Source organism: Lissotriton vulgaris, chromosome 5 (assembly GCF_964263255.1).
Source record: "Lissotriton vulgaris chromosome 5, aLisVul1.2, whole genome shotgun sequence".
Lineage (NCBI taxonomy): Eukaryota > Metazoa > Chordata > Amphibia > Caudata > Salamandridae > Lissotriton > Lissotriton vulgaris.
The window spans coordinates 92,629,161-92,654,460 of NC_141693.1; the positions used below are offsets into that span (position 1 = coordinate 92,629,161).

General features: G+C 43.0%; 1 protein-coding gene across 2 annotated transcripts in view; it reads right to left on the bottom strand.

Annotated features, from left to right (window-relative positions):
* GARNL3 (GTPase activating Rap/RanGAP domain like 3) overlaps positions 1–25,300 on the bottom strand; it is a 1,096,377-nt gene that overhangs the window by 81,238 nt on the left and 989,839 nt on the right. For both annotated transcript variants that reach the window (XM_086920961.1, XM_086920960.1), the window contains 5 exons: positions 22,919–23,023; positions 19,714–19,788; positions 17,943–18,054; positions 11,266–11,364; positions 1,099–1,212 (listed from right to left, as the gene is read on the bottom strand). In XM_086920961.1, the coding sequence (XP_086777087.1) occupies positions 1,099–1,212; positions 11,266–11,364; positions 17,943–18,054; positions 19,714–19,788; positions 22,919–23,023 (505 nt within the window). The remainder of the gene's footprint in view (positions 1–1,098; positions 1,213–11,265; positions 11,365–17,942; positions 18,055–19,713; positions 19,789–22,918; positions 23,024–25,300) is intronic.

The following is a 25,300-nucleotide window of genomic DNA, read 5'->3' on the forward strand; positions in this document are numbered from 1 at the left end:
AAGGGAACTAAAGTGGTAAATAGTCTTCTTCGATAGTACCCAGAAAAACATTTTATATGATAGGTTTTAGCACAAATAGTGATTAATGAAGATTTTCAACATATCTTTAACCTATGCTTTATAGTTTCTAAAATTGCTAAAATGTACCCACATGTCAAAAAATTGAATTTGCTGCTCACTGGTTGTCTAGAATTACAATTTGCACATACATGCTCAGGCATTTTTATGCACACACACACACGCACAAACACACACACACTCTATAATCAGGATCTGTGGTCTGAGGATTGGTGGCCGGCCTCCTTGGGAGACTGCCCTCATCCTACCCTCTCCGCCAGGAACCTCAGAGTATTGATCGACCCGGCCCTATCTTTCGAACCTCAGGTCAACAGGACGGTGTCAACTTGCTTTGCCATCATAAGAACTCTGAAGAAGATTCCCCTTATCTGTCGCCTGCAGCTCGGAGACAAGTAACAGTTGCCTTGGTCTCATCCAGGCTCGATTACTGTAACGCCCTCTACAGCGGCATTAGTAAGAGATCCATCCATCGTCTGCAGATGGCGCAGAATGCTGCCGCCAGGATGGTCTTGAACCTTCCCAGACTGGCCTTGGTAACTCAAGCCAGAAAGGATCTCCATTGGCTCCCGATACTCTCCAGGATTTCCTTCAAACTCCTCTGCCTGGCTCATAGAGCTGTATATGGCTCAGGCTTAGAGGGTGTCAGGTCTCTTCTGTGTGTTTATACTCCCAGAAGAACTCTCCGCTCAGCCTTCAAGAATCTGCTTTCAGTACTAGATTTGTGAAGGCAAGGTGGGGAGGTAGAGCCTTTTCCACCTTAGTGCCCAAACTCTGGAACTCCCTTCCTTCGGAACTGTCTAGCCAGTCTTCTTTGGTGCTCTTTCGTAAACTTCTGAAGACCTGGCTCTTCTCCCAGGCGTATTAGCTGATCTGCACTTTGAGACTAATTGTATGTCTGTTCTCTGCGCCTTGATGCCCTTCCTGGGATAAGTTGCGCATTAAAAATTCCCCTTTCATTTCATTTCATTTCATTTCATATACATTTCAGAAAAATTCAAATCCAAGTGAATGAAGAGATACCTTTAGTTTTTTCAAGCTTATTTTCCCGACAGTCATACTTGGTCTTCACAATGTTATCCTCCAGGCCTTTCCGGATCGTGCTGAGCCTAAAGACATAGAGACGAGCATCCTTCCCTGTTAGAAGAAACAAAGGCATGTTACATGTTTACAGAATGTATGAAAACTGCTCAACTGTAATACATTCTTCTAAAAATGTACAAATCACAACCCACTGTATTTCAAAGGGAAAAATATGATGCAGGGTAATTGGTCATGGGAACAGATGGGCTACTGATATATGTATCACTTTGCCACTATGGTATTGCTTAATTAAAGTAGAACTGCTCCAAAAGGTATGTTATTAGGGGCAAGAAAGCTCACCTTATCTTCCATGTCACATTGGATAAGGTTCAGAGGAAGTTCATGATAATATTGACTTGGGCGTGTTACGTACATTGAGAGACTGGAGAAACAAAGATAATTCTGCATGTTTGGATTTGTGTGGATAGGACCAGTCTTCACATTTTCCATACTTTTCGACCTCAGCTTTGCATAGAAGAAACAAGGTTTGATCGAGTTTTCCTAAATGTAATTTCTGAATTATTTGGAGGGTGACTTATGTAAAGAACATTGCTCGTAGCGCTCCTCAACAGTCATCAGCATCCCCAATTTAAAAAAAATAAAAATGAGTTCTATGTGAATGGAAGGATCCGGGCCTATAACCAGCACTACCAGTCAGCCACCATGCAGGGTTAGCACAGTGGGGTGAGGAGGTGTTGAAAGGGCAAGTGGCTTGTATGATTTCAAGGAAACTGTGGGGCTCTGCTTGTGATACCATTGAAGCTGCTCAAAATTGTCCAGATCTGATTTAGGTTGAGAAAGGATTTGTGCATTACTGCCAAAGTAGATCCAAACAGAAAGTTTTCTTCATCCAGAGATGGAGAAGTGTCTTTGATCCATTTTTTTGCCATGAAAAGGAAGTTAACATTGTTGAGTTCATGATTTTACTGAATTCGCCCTTGCCACGGTCCGCCGCATTCGACCAGCGACCTCCGGCAGCAGATCATTCTCCTACCTCGCCGCCAAGACATGGAACGCCCTCCCCATCCACCTGCGGCAGCCCCAGGACCTGCTGACCTTCAGGAGACTCCGCAAGACCTGGCTGTTCGAGCAGTAGAAGCACCCCGCTAAGCCCCCCACCGCCCCCCTTCTCCAACGCCTTGAGACCCTCATGGGTGAGTAGTGCACTCTACAAATGCATTGATTGATGGATTGAACCCCTATTCCTGGCACATCCTTATATCTTACGTTATATTGTTTTGTAGATGTGGCCAAGGATGCCGGGCCAGAGGATAGCTTTCCAAAGCGTATTCAAGATGCTTTGAACAAGTAGTTGTCCATAAGCGTGGCCCAGACAACTGTATGTGTGCCTCACTCTGACCTGGATGGAATTAGCTCGTGGTAAAATCGCCCTGGTAAACTCTGGTAATGCACCTTGCCATTTGTCCCCATGGCAATGCTCCGGCGGAATTCAGGTCGGAATGTGGGATGCTTTGCCAAATCTGAGTTACCACAGCCGAATTCCACACATGTTCCCTTCTCCAGCCTGTTTTCTCTGTTCCCATGTTACCCGGAGAACCAGGCAAAATGTGCATGTGAACAAATCGAAAGGAATGAAAATCATCTAGATGCAAAATGCATCAAAGACAACTTGTAAGATAAATATGATGGAAATACCCGTTTTGTATTTTTTGAAAGGATCAGTTTTTCTTTGCAACTGTTCAACATTCATGTTTCTGCTGCCAGAACAGCAAGAATAGCAGCATTCCAGGCTCAAAGGCAGAAGAGAGCATTCAGCACAATCGTCTTTCTTCTCACAAGGACAGGAACAGCACGCCAAGCAAATAAGAGCAAGGAAAGCATTCTTCACGAGCTTTATGTGAATAAAGCGAGGCTTTTGGTTATGTTTGAAGTGTTATGCTTAACTGGTAATAATTGCCTGCTTTGTTATCTCCCACAAGCCAGCAGTTCTCTGCAATCAAGTGCATTCAGCACAAGTGCACTGTACATAATGATGTTTTTCAGTAGCACCAATAGGGAATCTGTACAAAGTCCCCATTCTCATCAAACATTTGTTTCCCAGCCACTCACCTTGTGATTCCTTCAGATTTTCTTTCATCCAGGTATGAGGTCCCCAAGCCCACCGTGCTCACTGTTCAACCATACGATAAATGCTCTCGTTCAATATTAAGAACCACTGAGAGTGGTGCGTTGGGATGGTAACATTCATCTCAGTCCCTGGTTAATTCTATGGGCAACATTCTATTCCATCGTTTTTTGTACTACTACAAACAGGAACCAACCATTTGCAAGTGGGACTTACTCGTGCTCCATTTCAGCCTGATTTAATAGTTCATGGCCCCTCCAAAATACAACTCAAGCAAGCCAAGACCAGTTTAAGCCTTGTTGAACCTCACCTGTGAGGTGGTGCTTGAGTTCCATCACCCATGCCACAGTGACCTAATGCGCCCCTGCCCGCCTACGGACATATCCATCATACCCGCGGGCAATTCAGGACACTGCAATGATTGAGTTGCCACAATAAGGGCAAAATGTGAAATGTAGCAAAAGGGAACTCATTATGAGTGACATTACACTCATATCCTGATACCAGATTATATCTGTATGGTGAACACATAGGGCCCGATTCCGATCCTGGAAAAAGCGCTCCGAATCATCGTACGGAGCGTTTTTTTCCATACGAATCGTACCCGTAACCGTCCCCGTACGAACGACTTAGTACGATCCGCACCCAATGCAGCTATCCGTACGAATCGTACCAGGGACCGTACGAATAGAATTTCCGTACGAATCGCCCTCGGAACCCGCTGAACGCGACGTTTGTAAGGTTCGCGGCTGCTTTTTACGACGCTGCAAGTACGATCCGTATAGAGTCTTCCTGGATTTTTACTCCTCCCTGTATACGGAAGATAGGGAGGATATCCCTGGATTGGCTGCTGAGAGGGCTATGGAGGAGTTTTTTAATGGTGTTGAGACAGTTAAAATTTCTCAAGAACAGGCTGAAGTTTTGGGTTCCCCTATCCAAATGGAAGAATTGGAGCTAGCAGTTAAATCTTTAGCTAATGGTAAGGCCTGTGGCCCAGATGCTGTTCCATTGGAATTTTACAAAATTTATTTTGATGATATTAAACAGTTTTTTCTTGAGGTCCTTAGAGCAGCGCAGAAGGGTATAGTGCCGGAATCATGGCAAAATACAATTATAGTTCTGTTCAAGAAAAAAGGGAAACCAGAGCTGCTCCCGGCATCGTTCAGGCCGATATCATTAATCAATGGTGATTCGAAAGTTTATTCTAAAATCCTGGCTTGTCGACTGGCGCAAGTAATCACTCCATTGGTCTCCATGTATCAGCATGGATTCATTCCAGGTAGAGACACAGCGGACCATGTTAGGCGTTCTATTGCATTGTTAGACTGGGCTCATGCTACAAAATCGCCTCTCGGGTTGATCCTGTTGGACGCCGAGAAGGCGTTCGACAGGGTCTCCTGGAGGTTTTTATGGGCAGTACTTAGATGGAAGGGGCTTCCAGATGGATTTATACATGCAGTCTCTGCTATGTATCTTTCCCCAAGGGCCCAACTTCGCATCTCAGGGCAACAGACTAGCTTTTTTTCCATCACTAGGGGCACAGGGCAGGGGTGTCCTTGTTCACCCCTGTTGTTTGCCCTATATATAGATCCGTTTCTTTCTAAAATCCTGGCTAATCAGGCTATAGTTCCAATTAGGGCTGGGGATATCTCTTATAATCTGTTAGCTTATGCAGACGACATAGTTGTGATAACATCTGACGTTCAATCTGCATTTCTGGCATTGAAGGAATTAGCCAAACAGTTTGGAGCAGTGTCGGGCTATAAGCTCAATGTTTCGAAAACACAGGTGGTTCAGACTCCTGATATGCCTATATCCGATGCCCCAGTGGTTTCTAAAGCTATGTATTTAGGGGTGTGGATAAGCTCGACAGTTGATAGGATTCCGGAACTAAATATCCTCCCAATGATAGAAGCAGTTAACACTAAACTGGAGAGACTTGACAACCTACATCTATCGTTATATGGCCGCTGCAGTGTCCTGAAAATGATAGTCCTCCCGAAATTTTTATATTTGTTTAGAACCGTTCCTTTGCTATTTTCTCAAAACAGCTTGGTTAAGGCAGAGAGGGTTTGCAGTAGGTTTTTGTGGGGATATAGACGACCACGACGAGCAGCTAAGTGGATGTATCTTCCTCGAGATCGGGGGGGCTGGGCGGTTCCCAGTCTAGTTATCTATTATTGGGCAGCTATGTTACAAACTATGGGAGTGTTGATATGTGGCGATAGGGCGTATGTACCTATATCCAATCAACCTACTATATATGAGATAGGGCTAGGTGAAGCTGCTAAGGGTATACTGTTGGAAATTTTGGAGCCTAGCTACTATAAAAGGACACGCTTCAAAGTATTGATTGCTGCGTGCTCTATCTGGCGGAAGATTAGGAAGAAATTAGTTATTCCGAATTTGAATTACTATACGCCATTTAAAAGTAGTAGAGTGTTTCCTAGTATATTTCAAGACCATGTAATGCTTGGCTGGCGAAGGAAGGGTGTTTATATGCTGGGTGACCTGGTAGAAGATGGGCTAATTTTAGTATATAGTGATATTAGGAATAAGTATAAACTACCCCCGCGCGATTTTTTTAAATATTTACAAATACAAAGTTTTGTGCATAAACAACTGAAGACCTCATCAGTTACTCTTGATAAGGTACCAATCATTGAGTTGATTCTGAAAAGAAGTAGAATTGGGGTACTTTATCAATATATAGTGTCGACTTTTCCGGATGATTTAATACTACAAAGTGCCAAGTGGGAAGTCAAATTGGGTCTGACAGGTATTGACTTAGCCCTGGTATTGGAACTTGCTAGTAAGGTCATCGCATCAGGTTCATTAAAGTCACAAAGCTATATGGCCATGTTAGACCTGTACTATACACCAATGAAGATCGCAAAATGGGGGGCTAGCAGGGGCATCACTTGTGCTCGTTGCCAGTCATCGACAGCTGACATAATACATATGTTTTATGCCTGCCCAGTACTTGTAGGGTTTTTTGATGATATTGAGTATTTTATCAATTCTATACTTAAGATAAGTTGCTCAGTGACTCCTGCATTAGTCATATTTGGGGTTGACTTGGGTAATAGCTTAGTTGTTACCCATTCATTCTACCAATTAGCTCTGCTATTCATTGCTATGTCCCAGGCACGTCTATGTATTACCTCTCAGTGGCTATCTGCTGAAGCCCCGACGTTTGCACAGTGGCGAGCAAGACTGTTAGCCCTCCATCAGCTAGAATTTTCTGTGTTTTCGGGCAAAGGGGGGAGGAACCGGCTATTGGCAACTAGAATCTGGGCACCGGTGGCTGAATGGGTTGGCTAAAGATCCATTGCATTATTGGCTATTGATTGATGTGTCTCTTTTTGTTCTTTAGGAATATTGTTTATTATCCCCTTGTTAATTCCGATTTTTTTTTTATGTTTTAAAATTACCACTTTAGTATTCCTCATCTGATCATTTATAAGGATGTGCAAAGCTTTTTTTTTAATAATGGGTTTTTTTCTTCTTACTTTATGTTTAAACCTATTCTGCAATGTGTATTGTAATGTGTTTCTTTTTTTTCGTTCAATAAAAAAAAAAAAAAAAAGCAAGTACGATCCGTGTTGGGTACGCTCCATACGACCCTTTTTGTACGGGAGCTGGAAACTGCCGTAAAAGCTGAGTTCGCCCCGAAACAGGTACGGAACGGCCCCCCTGGGTACGGCGCGTACCCCCCATGATCGCAGGTGTACGGCGTGTACCCCTGCGATCATGGGGGGTACGCACCGTACCCTGTGATCTCGGGGTGTACACACCGTACCCCATGTTCGCTGGGTGTACGGTGCGTACACCCTGCGATCGCGGGGTACGGCACGTACTCCCCATGATCGCAGGGGTACGGCGCGTACCCCTGTGATCATGGGGGGTAGGCGCCGTACGGGGTGTATGTGATTGTGCGCTTTTCCGTACGAATCGCCCTTACCTGACGTGGTCCGTACGAATCGCGTCCTGATTCCCGGGTCCGGATCGTACTCGTCGGGTCGTACGGCGTGTGAACGAGTCGTACGGTTCACGGTTTCAGCCTTGCAATACGTACGGATCGCGACGATTCGGACGGATTCACGGAATGCGGATCGTACTACGCAGTTCGGACGGTAGTTTCCCATTCGTACGGATTCGGCTACGAATACGAATCGTACAGCGAATTTTTTTCCGGATCGGAATCGAGCCCATAGAGAGGAATTGTAAACCGTAATGGCCACTCATTCCATGTTCTTCTTACAGATTATTGAAAAACATGGTGCAGTCACAACTGAGCGTGAGTCTAAAACTGAGAGCCACAGCAAATAACTTCAGTAAGTATGTCCGACAGTTATATGGCGCATGCTACACTGAGGCACTTCTATGCACACGGGTTCCTAATGCGGCAGGTCATTCAGAAGAAAAGGCGCTTGCGGGGAACAGTTGCGATATACTTCCTCACCATCTATCACAGGAATTGGTCACTGTGGTCTCCATCACTACGTGGCAAACACTAGGGTGGGGGGTTCACTAACATTTGGTTCAACTCAGCAAGACAACTTGTTGCGCTGCATTAAATGGAGAGGGCACTAATACTGAGATATGGCACATTCCTGCTCAGATCACTGACATAATATAGAATGCCAAAATATCGACCTACCAAAATATCGAGGTAAAAATATAGAATGCCAAAATATCGACCTCCTATCTCCAAACAGGTAAGTACAAAAATATTGATGTAAAAAATATAGTTAGTCAAAATATCGAATTTTTTAAAATGGTTTAAATTAATTAAAAATTAATGAAATAATAAATATAATGAACTTAAACATACTTAAAATACTTAAATAACCTTAAAATTAATAAATAATTATTGTAAGTTAAAAAAAAACATACAAATTGATTTGTTAATACATATATTTATATAAACGTAATATTAATACAAAAATTACAATATTTTTACCGTAGGATAGCGGAAAGAGTAAAATTTACTATTACCACTCCAGTGAGTGCAACAGTAGGGAAAGCGTTGGATAGTGTAGAGGTAAATATTACTATTCCCACTCCAGAGAGTGCAACAGTAGGGAAAGCTTTGGATAGCGTAGGGGTAAAAAATACTATTCCAACTCCAGAGAGTGCAACAGTAGGGAAAGCGCTGGATAGCGTAGGGGTAAAAATTACTATTCACACTCCAGAGAGTGCAACTGTAGGGAAAGCGTTGGATAGCGTAGTGGTAAAAATTACTATTCCCACTCCAGAGAGTGCAACAGTAGGGAAAGCGTTGGATAGCGTAGAGGTAAAAATTACTATTCCCACTCCAGAGAGTGCAACAGTAGGGAAAGCGTTGGATAGTGTAGGGGTAAAAATTACTATTCCATCTCCAGAGAGTGCAACAGTAGGGAAAGCGCTGGATAGCGTAGGGGTAATAATTACTATTCCCACTCCAGAGAGTGCAACAATAGGGAAAGCGTTGGATAGTGTAGGTGTAAAAATTACTATTCCAACTCCAGAGAGTGTAACAGTAGGGATAGCGCTGGATAGCGTAGGGGTAAAAATTACTATTCCCACTCCACAGAGTGCAACAGTAGGGAAAGCGTTGGATACCGTAGGGGTAAAAATTACTATTCCCACTCCAGAGAGTGCAACAGTAGGGAAAGCGTTGGATAGCGTAGGTGTAAAAATTACTATTCCAACTCCAGAGAGTGTAACAGTAGGGAAAGCGCTGGATAGCGTAGGGGTAAAAACTACTATTCCCACTCCAGAGAGTGCAACAGTAGGGAAAGCTTTGGATAGCGTAGGGGTAAAAATTACTATTCCCACTCCAGAGAGTGCAACAGTAGGGAAAGCGTTGGATAGCGTAGGCGTAAAAATTACTATTCCCACTCCAGAGAGTGCAACAGTAGGGAAAGTGTTGGATAGCGTGGGGGTACAAATTACTATTCCCACTCCAGTGAGTGCAACAGTAGGGAAAGTAAATACTTCATATATAAATTAAAATAAAATAAATAATAATACCAATTACAAATTATTTAAAATACTTAACACTTTTATATAATATATTAATTAATCAATTAAAAATGCAAATAAAAATTAATTAATAAAAATAATTGCCTACTAATACAAATTATTTACCAATGAACAATAAATTAATTAACAATTAGAAAATAATTAAAAATGTGATAAAATAAAAAAAATTACAATTAAATTACTCCCCACCCTATTCCCCTATAAACCCACAACTCACTACAGAAACGAAATTAATAAAATTAGCATAATTATCAATTAATAAATTAATAATAATTAATTAACCATTATATTTTTATTAATTACCAATCAATAATTGATTAACAATTATTTCACAAAAAATACAAATAAATAAATTACCATATTTAATTTTTTATAATTAAATAACTTCCCACCCTATTTCTATTGCCCTATAAACCCACAACCCGCTACTGAAATAAAAATTAATAGATTCATTGATAAATTTGTTAATTTTAGTAATTTATTGTTCTTGCTGAACCAATTGCCAGGCTTAGGGTGGGGGCAAGCCATCCTGATGGAGCATCACTGAGGGTGGAAGAGAGTTAAGCACTGTAAGTGCACATGTCTGTTTGGCCGACCATCTTAGAACATCCAAACCAACATGCACACTTACATTTCTCCACCAAGCTGTGTTGCACAGCCAGGTGGAGAAAAGGCACAGACTCCCAGGGCCTGAGCAAGCGTGAGTTCTGGTTGCTCAGGCCAATCACGGCGCAGCTTTCCTGCTGATATTACCCCTGGGAGCCTGCGCAATGTGCTCAGCATCAGGAGACGAGAACCAAGGCAGAGACCGCGGTGGCAGGTAAGTGGTTTTAATTTATGTTTTCCCCTGTGTCCACCCTATTCCTCCTGCACTCCCATTGCCCCACTGCTTTGAGGTTAGAGTAGCCACCACTGCAACCACTGCTACTCTCAGATCCTGTGGTAGGGCTTTCAATGGACACCGGAAGAAGTGGAGCCAAACTGAAGATCATTTAACATCCCACATGTGTTACAGGAATTGCAAGAACTGTCCATAGGCCACGCAATCCTGGTCAAAAGCTTGGGATAAGGACTCAGGGAACTTTCTAGAAGTGCCTAATGGCTGAGTAGACAACACTCTTCCCACCCCCTCCCTTTCAAATTTTCCTTTAAACCCTAATTTGCAATTTCTTCAACAAATGTTTTACGTTGTGAGTTAACTCCATCCCAATAGAGATGGAGTTAAGCTCCTTTGTTCTTCAGTGTTTTGCAATGTCTCATTAGCTTCTCCTAAACGCATATATTTCCAGACTGACATTCTCTATCCACGTGTTTTATCACCAGTCTTCGAGTACTGTCCTCACATCACTACTGATAAAAACTGAATGCAAATCTTTTAGTCTTGTAAAACGTCAATCAGGACTTCAATCTTGGAAAACTACACCCCCTCATCATTGGTTAGGATTCTAGATTCATATTTTATTGGGCAATTATTACAATGCCATTCAGACCACACTGAGTTTCTGAACAAACACTTCACCAAAGAACTCCTCAAAACAATAAATCAAAGTCATGGCCCTCGCTTATTCACAGCATTCCACGACAGACTCCCAGGCCCCGCCCACTTACAAAAAAATGATTTCTGATCACGAAAGACACTCACTGGAAGCAACAGGGCCCTGCACAGGAGACCAGGGAGCTGCGCTGGTGGGATCACGGGAATCCAAAAATAAAAACTTTTTTAAACTTCAGCCCTGGGTGGGGTCCCTCTGGGAACACTCCCCTCCCCCCCCCCCCCACACACACACACACACACAAGCTCCAAGAGGTCAGGGTGCCCTTATCCTGCCTTTCTTATACCTTACTTTTCTAATTTTCAGGACATGGAGACCAAGCATAATGAGCTCTCTTTGTGATACTAGTAGAGAAATAAAAAGCGGTAAGACCACAAATTCACTGACTTAGTAAAACCTGGAACACAATCCAAACTCAGTTGCTCTGTAGCTGCTCACCTTTATCTGTTCTGGCCAGTACCAGGTCCAGGGCTTCGAGGAGCTGTAGCTGCTTAACCTGGAAAGTTTTGTCAAACACTGGTATTGACGGCTGTCCATCTGAAAGGAGAACACATTTTAGCAACTTATCAGCATAATGGCCTCTAGAACCTGTAACAAGAGTCTTCCTTTTTTAGCAGGATTAAAACTAATGTACATTTCCTATAGTGAACTTAGCTGCTATACAATAGAATTATGGTTTACAGTACTGTCCGGCTGATTACTTGAAGACATTATCGCAAAATACAGAGCAAAATCAGTGCATTACATCAGGACTATGCATTTATAATTTTATGGCAAGGCAAAAAGCATGCCTTATATTCCACTTTCTCCTTTAATTTCCCTTTTAGTGTTAATGGAATAAAACATTCCGACACTCCTGATATGTTGTTCTTTTGTGATTGCTGCCTTTGGGCAGTTGAGTAGCTAATCTGTTTTATAATGATGCATCTTCACTAACCTGCTTGACCTTTTTGCCTCTTCATGTTACCGATTTGTATTACCAGAATATTTACTTTTAGCCCCTTCGCCACGGGGCTAATTCCCCCGTGACGCAGGGGGGTAGGGGGGCCGCGCATGGCGCCGCGGTGCTTGTGACGAGCTTGGCTCGTCATGCTGCATGGTGACGCTGTTCTTGTGACGAGCTGAGCTCGTCACGACTCCCCCCTCTTAATGGAACGCCCCGCACAGGAGGGGAATTATCCCAGCGTGAGCATTCCGCAGCGGTTATGACGAGCTCAGATCATCATGAGCACAACGCCACTGTGCCTCATGAGCACCGAAAGTGTTAAATATCATAAAATATTGTAGAGAACATATTGACTATCAATATAGTGACGTTTTCATACACACAAACACAAGTGTATATATATATATATATAGATATATATATATAGATATATATATATATATCTATATATATATATATATATACATATATATATATATATAGATATATATATATATATAACCTACTGGCGGTCACCAGTAGGTAGTTATAGTTAGAATGTAGCTTCTATAGGAAGCGTGTTTTGGATTTGCCAATAACTTTGGCATTGTTTGACGAATCTTTCAATATGTTCAAAACTATTTTGGCGGTCACTTCAGCTGCTGTCTTGAAAATCATGGAGTGATCCTTCAAGCGGGGACCGAGAAAAAAGGGGTCACAAAACACGTTATTCCCATGTTAATTTTCATAGGAAGTTCAGACACGGCTCAACCCGAACTGCTGAGCGGAATGACACCAAATTTGCCAGAAATGTAGCTGTTGATCCAGAACGTGACCTTTTTTTGAAATTGTGTAAATCCGTTCAGTAGTTTTTGAGTTATTTAAATACATTTCCAGTTGTAGATATAGGGATGGGCTGGATCTGCGACTCCTCCTGATCTCATGCTGAGATCTGTTGGGTGCCAACACATCAAACCAGGAAGTGTTGGAAGCCATCTTGTGGAAAAAAGATTTTTTTTAAAACACCCTGACCACCTGGTTGTGGGAAGAAGTACACTTTAGTCCTGAGGCGCAAAGTGGAATTAATTCCTCAACCAGCAGCGTACCAGGAGGCGCGTTTTCAGAGTGCTACAGAAAGGGGCTGTTCCCTTCAAGTCTTCACAGCAGTCCCACTGTCTGGGACTTACTGGAGATAACAGAAGAGATTGCTGGACCCCAAGGACTCTCAGCATGCAAGGGGACTTCATTCCTCAACTACCACTGCACCAGGAGGCGCGTTTGCAGAGAGGTATGTGAAGGGGGCATAGTCTCCGACGACTTACCAGAGTTTTTTTTATTATTCTTTAAAAAAAAAATAAGAGAGGGGAGATGCATGACCCCCCCTTACTTGGGCCATTTCTGGCCCCGGGGACCCCATCCATTGGAGCCAGTTCATTTTCCAATGGGTGTGAGTGGCCGCGCAGCCCCCCCCCTCCCTGGGCTGATTTTGGCCCCAGGGACCCCATCCCCAGGGCCCGGCCTTTCTTTAAGTAATGGGTCGATTCTGGCCCCAGGGACTCCATCCCCCAAGGCTCGGCCTGTAATGTGGCTGCCCTGGTCCGACCCATGGCACCCACTGCCACTGATGGTGACTGTGGGAGAGCATGAAGGCCCCCACCATCCCTGTGGCAGCCGACATTGCTTTTACACATAGGGAGTGGCTAACATGCTCCGCTTTGAGGAAGCAAGAGCAAATTGCTTTTTAAAAAAAGAAGCCTGGGAAGGTAGTTGACCCAGGGGCATTAGCAAGCTCCAGGAGTGGGGGCCCATGCACCACCCTACTATAATTACAAATGCCCCAGGACCTGGCCCACCTAGGGGCCTGTAATTAACGAAACGCGGGAGCCAGCACTTCATTTATTTTTTTTTCATTTTCGGTGGGATTCATGGATCGAGTGTGACTCCAGTTGAAATTGTTTACTAAAAATGCCTTTTTGACCATGGGCGGTCCCTGTGGAACCCCCTCCAAGAGGCCTAGGGGGTTAGGGGGTTTATACCATGAACCCTTTTCTTTAAAAAAACATTCTGTTGTTTGGCTCAACTGAGTCACAAGATGGCTTCCAATCAGGCCTCAGCATGAGATCGGGAGGGCTCAGGGACCCACCGCGTCCCTATATGAACAACTGAATATTTCTTAAAAAACTACAGATTTACACCATTTCACAAAAAGGTCACTTTCTGGACCACTTTCTGTACCAACAGCTACCTCTCTGCCAAATTTGGTGTAATTCCATTCAAGGCTGCAGCCTTGTCTAAAGTTCCTATGGAAATGAACATGGGAAAAATGTGTTTCCCGGCCCCCACTTGACAGATCACCCCGAATTTTTAAGGACAGCAGCTGAAGAGAGCATCAAACTAGGTTTTGTCGCCAGAGTTATTAGCAAATCAAAAATACTCTTCCTCCTGAAAGTACATCTTAACTATAAATACCTACTGTTGAACACCCGTAGGTATATATATCCCAAACCTCATCCCACAGGCTAATCGGTTAATTACATGGAAAGGTGGCTGCATGGCCCCTCTCCCTGAGCCATACCATAGACACAGGGAACCCATCCTCCAGGGCCAGCTCAGTGATGGTGTCCTGGGTTCCCTAACCAACCAGAACACATCTGTTTACCTGTGAGTGCAGGCAGGGAAAATGTAAAGTTCTCCCACCAGGCAGGAGCACAATGCTGGTCCAGCCTAGTAGGAGAACAAAGCAGGAAAATGATTAGATTGCTCCCACCCCGGGGGAGCAAAGGAAAGCTGCTCCCACTGGGTTGGAATAATGGCAGCTACTGCTGGATCCATGATGGGTGCAAGCAGGCGAGCTGGTGGGGCTGTGGGGGGACTGGTCCTCCCCCTGCAGCCTCCACCATGGGATTAGCAATGAGTTGCTGTGGATGGGCACCAGGGCACACCATTAAAAAAGAAAAAGGTTTTGCCATGCCCCAGGTGGGAAGTGGGTCACGCCACCGAAAAACAAAACAAAACAAAACTCTAAAACTCTAAAAACCACAGAAGTTCGCCACCTATAATTATCTCAAGTAACTATAACTCATGCCCTATCATTGATAATATCACTGCAACATTTGCAATGAAATTCATGAGAAAACTGCATGGCGGGGGTGTGAGTAATAGTAACCTTAGGGCACTTGAGATAACTGTAACTGAAGAATTCTGTGGTGTTTAGAGTTTACAATGTTGTTTTGTTACTGAACATTTTCCCTAACTATAACGTTACTTTAACCTTGGGTTTTTAATGTGACTACACATATATATATGTCCACAATCCTGGCACCTCAGCAAGTTTCTATTGCTGTTAATTTTATTTGATACAATAAACCCAACGCATTTCAGTCTTCACGCAGACTGTGATCACGGGTAATTTAGTACTAACCAGCATAACTTTTATTTCCCTGTGAAAAAATTGGCACTTTGTACCATATTGCACTAAGGCACATTATCACTTTAAACCTTGAGTTTTCCTTGATTGTTATGAAACTACATGAACCATCATGCATTGAGAAGTAGAAAATGATGTTATCTGACACCGGGAAATAAACGTTGCACTGGTTAGTTAGTAAAGTACTCGTGACCAAGGTCTGCGTATAGACCAGAACACGCACCTCTGATATGTTGAGCGACATTCCATCTTGGGACCTAATTACGATGCAAGCGGACTTAGTTCCACCCGACATCGTTTCAGTCGTTGGACTGCCCGACCGACCAATTAGGATGCGACGAACAGTGTTTGGTCACAATCCTATTCATTACAACGGGAGCATGCATTCCGACCAGAGAAGGGTTAACACAAGATAGAAGAAGCACAGATTGAAGAAGCTGTGAGTACCAGAGGGTGTAGTGCATTGACCATGAGCCACATAGTAGTGCTCAGATGTCCTGAGAGGAATCTGGTAGAACTACTCCAGAACGGATCCATTAACATGAGGCTCATGAGAGAAATTCATTAGCTTCTTTTGTGGGACATGATCATTATGTGTATAAAAAATGCTGATAAAACATATTGTGGAAAGTCATTGTTAGGGAGAGGTTAAGTGCTGTCAATGGTAACATTATTTTGTATTTGTTTACTGCATGAAAAATATAAATAAGATTCACATACATTCTGCATGCTGCATTGCCATGGCAGATCTACCACTATACTTTTTTGTCCTACAATGTGACTCCTGCCATGGAGAGGGAAGCTGCTTTGGGGAAAAAGAGTACCCCAAAATAATGAACAACACCAAGTGCTGTCCTTACCACGCCACTTGTACAGTGGCATTGTTGGACTTGGCCCTTTTTGCAGGTTCATCCTGAACTTTTTGCCTTCCTCCTAGCCTTTTTTCTGACATGGTGTTGGTGGTTCTAGGACTCTGGGCACTTTGTGTGTGCTGTCTGTGGTAAACATGGTATGAATGGCCTACACTTGTTTAGCATATTTAATTTACTTGTCAGTCCCATGTAAAGTGGCATCTCAGATACCCGGGGCTAGTAAATTAAAAGCTACTGGTGGGCTTGCAGCGCTGATTGTGCCTCCCACCAAAGTAGCCTTTCAAACCTGCCTCAGGCAGACCTGGAAGCTGACGGGTGGCCGGGGAAGAGGCGGAGTGATGCCTAGAGGAGGATGGTGCCTTGCCCCATCCCATGAAGGGCCAGAGAAGTCCGCAGAGCCCCGGTGAGTAAGGCTGCTGAAGAGGGGTTCACCCAGAGCCGCGAGGGCCCCCTGCACAGCACAGTTGGTGCACAGAGAGGTGTACCGGGAGGAGTCTCGTGAACAGAGACCACGGGCTAATTTCTATTTGGGGGCATTTAAGTGTTAGGAGTCGCAGAGTGGGCTCCCCAGGCACAGTAGTGCCAGTGCCCGTATTGTCCTTCACAGCTGCACCGAAGTTGTGGGCAGCTGCAACATTTGGGCAAATTGTTTGTAGAAGTCCCAGTGGGGGACTTAGAAGGCACAGTGGTGCCAGGCCTAATTCCCCAGCTGTACCGCGAGAGAGAGCGGGCAGCTGCAACATCGAGGGCACCAATATGGCCACATAGAGCAATTGCCCCGAGTGGTAGTGGGCAGCTGCTCTTACAGGAATCACTTATGGTGTGTGTTCTCTAAGTTTCGGGGCATTTTTCAGCGTGAGGAGCCCCGAGACAGAGGGGCTCCCCAGGCACAGTGGTGCCAGCACCCGTTTCACCAGCTGCACTGCAAGAGTGCAGGCAGCTGCTACACAGGGGCATTTTGGTTTTAAGGAGGAAGGAGTGAGATACCCTCCTCTACCCCAGCGCATTGCACACTTTGGCTTTAGCTGCATTGGCAGCCATAGGGCTACTTGAAAGGCCCCCAGTTTACGCCCTGACATTCTGGACAGAGGGCATTTTGAGACCCAATGAATGGCCAGTTGGCCTGGGGTAATTTTGGAAGGTGATGTATGCACCCAGGGAGTGTTGCTAAGGTGCCCTCCAGATTGTGTCTTATTGCATGATGTGCTTATGCTTGTGATGCCTATGGCATAATGGGTTTATGCTAAGGAGGTTTATACACAATGTGTTTTGTGCCTAATGTTTTTGCCTAATGTGGTGATGTAAACATAATGCGGGTATGTTGCTAATGCTAATGTGATATAATGCTGAGATCATTATTGTGCGAGTAGTTGCTGGTTGTGTTTTAACTTTACTACTTTTGCCAGTGATGATTTCTGACAGTGGCCTGATTGGCCCTGTCCCATGTATATAATGCCCTGTAAATTATTGCCTGTGCCAGTTGGCACAGTGTATATGTGTGGGTATGATTATGTGTTTATGCTAATAAAAAGGCTTCTTTTGTGGTGTGTCTAGTGTGTTGCTGCTGTGTGTGTGTGTGTTGGGAAAACGCTTTACACATTGCACCAGGAATAAGCCTGACTGCTTGTTACAAGCTACCAAGGGGGTGAGCAGTGGTTATCTTCAGCGTGTAACTCCCTTGCTCTGATAGAGTGGTGGTTTCTGCCTGGCTTAGGCGCATGCCCTAGCCAACCAGAAATCCCATTTCTAATAGGCTGGGATTCCTAGTTTCAGAGTCACAGTGAAATTCAATCCATCTACTTAAATCTAAGCTTGAATATCATTAATTCAATTTAAATAGTTTAATTAATTTGAAAGATGTATACATTAACATTAGCAGTTACTCACTGACCATCTACCAGCAAGACCCCAGCATCCGTAGAAACCAGCAACGACTGGCCCCAAGAATCACCGGAGATAGCTTCATGAGGGAAATTACTGCAGAAGCATTGAGATTCCCAGGGCTTGAAGAGAGGGAAAAAAGTAAAATAACAAAACACAGTGAAAAGTACAACCTCATATACAGGTAAAGTACATTAACAACGCAATCATATCTACAGGGTAATATCCCAACATTCACTCACTCTCTCGTCTGCTTCTCTCGCCACTCGATTGCCCCCTGCCTATGTCTCACATCTTCCTATTTCTTTGCAATTGTGCTCATTTCCTAAATATTTACCATGTTATGTCTATTTAGTCTTTTTGTCATTTTCTTACCCCTCTTTTCTCCATCTTCCTTTCATTACTCCTCCAGACTTGATCTTTCCCTATTTTTCTCACTTCCTTCCCTCTGCATGGGCGTATGTAGATTCATGAAGCACAAGTTAGTTACAAACCACCTGAATGTTGTAAGACGAGAGAAGTTGCATTGCTGTTGCAGGTGTTGAGAGGCGGAGGAAGAGAGCTAAAGAGGTGTGAAGTGGAGGGGAGGGTTATGGGACAGGGAGGTGAGGTCAGAGGTGGCAATTCTTCAAGCATCTCAATCGCCAAGTTGATAGTGACTTGTGAGGCATAGTTTGAAGAGTGTGTTCTTGGGTTCTTTCCTGAACCAAAGTTAATCTAGAGCCTGATGGATTTAAACAGATTTTTCTGAAGGTGGGAACACATCCTGAGCTAAGAGCTCAATGTGGTAATTTTGGCAGTTTTTGTGGGTGGGCAAAAACTAAAATGTGAGGGCTGGGCAATATTAAGGTAAATTGGCTGCCCAGACCCCTGAGAATGCACTTCTAAGCAAATTACTCAGCAGGGAGGTCTTTGTGCAGCGCCACTCTGGAGGGTCCCATTGGCAGGCAAGCACCACACTGCTGTGAAAGTTTTTTCAAGAGTTCTGTCACGGGTGAATGGTAATTAACTTAATATAATTATCATTATTTTTATTACAATGGGGCACCCATCTCAATACTGGCCGGCATAAGAATTCCTCATTCCTTGCACTTCTGAATGCACGGATTGAGAAATTCCTGTTTTGAAGGGCTATTTGCCCGCATTCCTCACTTTTTACAGTTTGAGGATTGCAGATGCAGAAAGAGCAAAATTGACCCTAGTTTTGCATTTACGTACAACATGAAATGTGCCCATGCCATATTTTGACTGTGATGGAGCTCATACCTTGGGATACCCTTTATTTTTCTATCCATTCTTGATCTCTAAACTGGCAAAGTTCTTTCATAGGTTCTCCTCTTGTCTTGCATCTCCCCTCTTCCACTTTCTAGAAATCACCTCTTTTTACTTTTTCATTTGACTCGCTACAGCTCTGTGTATCAATACGCATCATGACATCTCTCTTTATCTCTCTTTCTTTCGCTCTCCCTGTCTCTGTCACTCTCTGCAACAGGACACTCTAACTTCTCTGTTCCACCTCACCCATCCTTCAACTCTTTTAAAGCTCCCATCATTAGACATTCAAAAGGTGTTCCATTTTAGGCTCAAGAAAAGATGTTCCACCTCTAGCTGAAGTACAGTGTGGTAAAGGGCAACTAAAATGCATAGAGTATTTTGTCAATCTAGAAGAATTTGTTCACATGATGAGAAGTTATATTAAACTTAACATATTAAGAAGATCCATAAAAAATGTCTCTACTGGCACAATTTGATGCATGGGTTTTTAAGAAATTAGCACTTACCTCTTTTCTACAAAGACCTGTAGTGGCCAAGCTTGTAGGAGCATCTCCCCGCACAATGGTTTTCAGTTTCAGTGCCTAAAGAAGATCATTTTGTGAAGGAGACAGTAAATTCACTGATAAAAAGCAAGTGTACTCCAAAGGCAAAATCAGGAAATAGCAGCCCAGCCTTTCACCATTATGATAGCATATTTAAAAATAAAATAAGTGTATCCTTTTGTTCATGAATTGTAAGTAATCGAGGGATCTTTGGAGGAGACAGCTCTGCAGTGGCATCCTCATGTTAGACTGGATTATAAAAGCAAGAGGAGGGTCTGTGAGGTATGACCTTCCATGACTATTAAATGACAAGAGTCACCTTCTTGATTGCCTGAGGAGTAGGGGCCTGTAAGCTCTCTTTTTCCTTGGCCATATTAACAGCAATTGCTGTGCTAAAACAGCACTATATCCATGCTGAGACAATTCCTTTGGGTGATAAAGTATACCAACAGTGATGTGGGGATTTTCCAGGAAGGCAACAATCTCCAAAAGGCTTGTAGTTAACCTCAAGACGATGGGAAATATTACAGTAATATGATCCCTCTTGCTGCACTAGAAACAACAAGTAGAATAGTCCTGTGTCAGTATGTGATGATATCTCACTAATGCCCCTGGATAGAGTTTCTAATATTTTAAACATTTGTTCGTGATAAAAGATTGTATTTTGAAAATGCCCTAAATCCAAATATATTCAGTATTCCGGATTAGGGGTTAGGTTTGTGAGTAGGTCAGAATGAGAGAATCCTAGGTTAAGCTAGAGATTTAGGGCCCGATTCTCAGAACTAACTTAAAACAAAATCCTAAACTTACTACTTCTGGTATTCACAGAAGTTAGGATTTTGTCTTAAGTTTGTCTTAAGACAGACTTAAGACAGACTTAAGACAAAATCCTAACTTAAGTCTGTCTTAAGTCTGTTTTAAGACAAACTTAACACAAAATCCTAACTTCTGTGAATACCAAAAGTAGTAAGTTTAGGATTTTGTCTTAAGTTACTTCTGTGAATCGGGCCCTGTGAAAACTGGTGAACAAAGCAGATAGGTGTACTTTTCCCATTAGTCATCTTTGGGGAAGAAGAACTCGGTGTGGTGCTGTAAGTCATGAGAGTGGAGTTGGAAACTACAATTGAAGCTGGATATGCACTGAGAATGTCCTCTAAAAATGTTGCATCTACTCTCAAGGCAAAGAGGTGATTGAGGCATAAGAAGAGATGAGAAGGCTACCTACGGCAAGAATTCCCTCTCCTTGGTGGAGGTTTGACTAGTGGAGACTCATGCATTTTCTTGAATCTGTGGTCCAGAGAGGTTTCTCTAAGGATCACAGGAGCTGGCTTCTTGTTGGCCCACCTGGAGAAAAGGGCCCAAGTCTGTCCAGAAGGAGCCTGACTGCTGTTAAACGTATTAATCTCTACCTAGGAGGTTGCAGAAGATTCAAGAGAGAGAAACAGTCAGTGGGCCTTAGAGAAGTGTGGCCTGGCGTTCCAGTGGGGCCTTTGAGATATTTTAGCCAACATTCTGGAGCTCTGATTAGCTCCCGTTTCCAGCTTTATCCCTCTGATCGATTTCAACCTCCAATAAAGTTTCAAAGGTAAACTGCAAGAGCAGGAAAATATGTCACAATATGCTTTTTGAAGATATGAACACAGCAGTGACTGCATTAAAAGGTTTCCATTCTCAGTGCCCTTAGAATGAAGTGTGAGGCTCAAGTGGTACCCCAGTGTCAACATATCCTATCTAGTGGAGCCCTTGGTATGCTGATGGATTTTATTGTCCAGAAAAATAATAATTCTGTTGGTAATACTTTTGACTGAGATAAACCACCAACTCTTGCCTGACTCTGCGCTATCATTGGTCATCTTGAAAGGATGCCTAAATCACAGTCTTCTGCAATCTTACCTGGATGAAACACCCTTATCTACCGGATCTTATCTTTTTTTAAATATTTTGTTTTATTAAACAATTTCGAATAAATCACATCAATTAACTACAAGCAGGCGACTTCAGCATTCCTCGGTAATATCTTATACATTTCAAAATAAGTTACAATTATCATTCTATACGGGCAACGGGTATCAAGAGTCTCATCCTCAACTAGCTGACAAGATGGGGGGACAAATATCACCTCTGTATTGGTTCCAGGCTCCCCATACCTTGCTCCACTTCCCGGGGCATCCCCTAGCCATAAAAACTGACTTTTCCCTATACATGCACCAGTCTAGATCTTCCTTCCACCTCCCCAATAGGGGTGGCCGACCAGCGCCCCACAGTTGTGCGATGTTCCTTTTTGCAACGATAAATGCCACTTTTGCCCACTGCTTAGTGTACGTGTTGAGGTCTGTAGGTTCCCAGACGTTTAGTAAGCATCTCCGGTCCTCCTGCTGCATGTCAACCCCTAGTACTGCCCGCATTGTGCGTTGGATGTCCCTCCAATACGCTTCTATCCGTTGACAGTTTCACAGTATGTGGATGAATGTTGCTAATTCTCCACACCCCCGTCTACACTCTCCACTTTCTGCCTGTCCCATACGAACCAATCCGGGTCCCGTCACATATGTCCTATGCAGTATTTTAAGCTGCACTAATCGCAGCCTGGCCTGGATTGCCACCACCCTTGGGGAGGAGACTGCCTCTTGCCAGTCCTCGCCATCCAGTTCTAGGCCCTCACTGTTCAACCTTCCCCTCAGACCCTGTAATGGATCGTCCATGTTATAAATTCATTTCCTATAAATGAAGGAAATTCTACCGGATCTTGTTAGGAATTATTTACAAATAGGACTTATTATTATCTTTCTCCATTGCTGAACCACCTCGAAATGTGCCTATGATCCACTAAAGTTTAGTTTCCTGCACTTTTGTATGGACAGTATATAATATTTTTACTTCTGATCTAAGCATATTATATTATGCTTTATATTATTTCATGGGAAAGGCTGTGGACAAGTCCATAAGGATTAGGGCTGCTTAGTCACCTTGATCTAGAACCCAATGGAATTTGTCAACCACTGCTACAAGTGCCAACTCTGTGTTACAGAAATAACTAAAACCTGACTGCAGAGGGTCCTGCATGGACTCTATTTAGAAGAGCCTTATGAGGATGTTTTATTGCATTTTTATTGATGGGAACTGGCAGCAAAGAGATGGGGAGGTAGTTGCTTGGAATTAATCAACTTACCTGCCCTATTCTGACAAATTCTGCTTGCCTGGCCTCTTCTTTCTTCCGGGCAGATTTTGGAGATTCAGGTAAAACATCACTGAAAGACCTTCTGTTGAGCATGTTCTAGGGAGATAATACAGATGAATCCATACCCATAACATCTGAACTCTCTAGGACGTGAAACGGTCCAGTAATGACAGGATACATATCAATAAAATATGTCCTTCTTTACTTAAAACTAGACACACACTGACAACAACAATTCCTCAATACTCTACTGACAAGGACTGAAGAAATAAGGACAACAAAACATTGCCAGTTTTTAAATGTGCTGGCTACAATGTTTTGTTAACTCATGCCAATAAAAACAAATTTATCTAAAATGTTTCATATAGCATCAGTGATGTCACTTTGTAGACACTTCTGAGCACTTGATAAACTTTCATGGATATTTGCATCGCTGAACATTCCTGAGTATCGATAGAACTAATATTATCATTATCGTTATCAATTATGGCATCATCATTATCTTTAGCATAAACATAATCAACATTATCTTTATCAAGTGCATAATCATCATCATCATATACCTCATAATATTCGTTATCAACCTAATCAACAGCATCATTGTCATCATTGTGATATGCATTATTGCTACTGTCAAATTTATCATTCTTTGTCAACAATATCCCCATGATTTTTATCCACCTGACATTACCAAACTCTAAAAGTCATCAGAGAGCACAAAGATGATGATAGTAGATAATGTTAAATGAGAATGGTAAGTTGTTGATTTGCTTTCATGAAAGTCAGTGAACTGGTGGTCTAACCCCCTTCGCTGCGTTTGTCGGCCATCGGCCGTCGCAAGCACTTCCACCGTAGTGCTGCACACGTCCATTGGCTGACGCGACCCTGCCCACTCCGCTAAAAGGCCGCACCGCTGCGGTATTGTCGCAGCAGTTAACAAATAAAGTGAAGTCCTGTTGCTCTAGTGGGGCACAAGACCCTTCAGGTAGACTGGCTTCCCAGTACTAACCAGGCAGGTTTAAGGAATCAGAAAAAGAGTTTGAAAATATTGAATAAGAAGTAGCAGGCCATTAAACCACATAAATAATACAGGTGAACGTAATGTTTCACCTTTGCAGACATGTAAACTATGTGCTCTACTGGAAGCGACTATCCTCTAGTAAAGCATTGGATCCTAAGGTGTGGAATGTTGTCTCATTTGCAGTGGTCAGTGTTCTATGTGTTGACCTGGATCTATTTCAGATAACAACATACCACACATGTGTGTCTGCTAGATGCAGCTCTATGTTTAAACCTATGCATAGTGTAATAAATGGAAATAATTTCAGTACACATATTAGCCTAGTGCCGGTTTGTTCAGCGATGAACGTTTCCATTCGAGATAGCACTCTAACTCTTCAGGTTGCAGATTACTCTGGCATTATCAGATGCGCTTTTCCTGATTCTTAAAGGAATTTGCACAAATGAAGCAAATTATGGGCTAGATGCACAAAGAGATCTTGCCTCCGATTCAGAGCCTCTGCAATCACAAAATGAACCCTATGTTACGTACACCCCATATTGCTCTCTAAAAGTTGCTTTTTTAGGGTGTCCCTTTCAAATAGTGATTTGCAATGTGATGTATCAATGTTTTGTGACTTAAATCACAAACCATTTATATTTGACCATATACACAGAGGTAGTGGTAACCCATTTGTAAATGGCAAGTGGTCTCAAAGACATCCTTTTGTGAATGTTTGTAAAAAATATGTTTTAGGAGTAGGCAGTTGTCCCAGGACCACCACTTATTCTTGAAAAAATCGGATAATGTTTAATTTTTGAAATGCATTTTATTTTCCCTCAAAGAAAATGAGCTGCATTTAAAAGAAAAAACAATTTCTTTATTTAAACAAGGTCTGAGTGGGCAATAGGGCAATCAGTCCATACCAAAGGGACTGGTCTAATAGATCAGTGTGTAAGCCGCTTTTTTTGGTTTGTGGGCCTATTTTATGGTCTGTTCGGCCGGTTTTCACTGTTGATACCCTCAATTTAACCACAGACATTGCTTGTAGCCAGCATAAACTCCTCTAGTCTCCCACATCTTGCAAAACACCTAGGCAAACAATTTCAAAACTGCCCTATTTGAAATGTGGGCCCTTTCCCTACCTATCACATTCACTAATGGGGGTAACTTTTATTTACATGCCATGCCCGGGCCTTTTTTCTTTTGCAGTTCGACCTGTATTTAAAACCAATCACAGACCTGGTGCTTGTTAGACATGTCATCTTTAGGGTGGTCTTTCCGCAAACCTTTTGCCTCTCATTTTTGGTGATTCTTTTTGTTGGCCTTAGGACTCTGAATACTTAACCACTGCTAACCAGTACTAAAGTGCA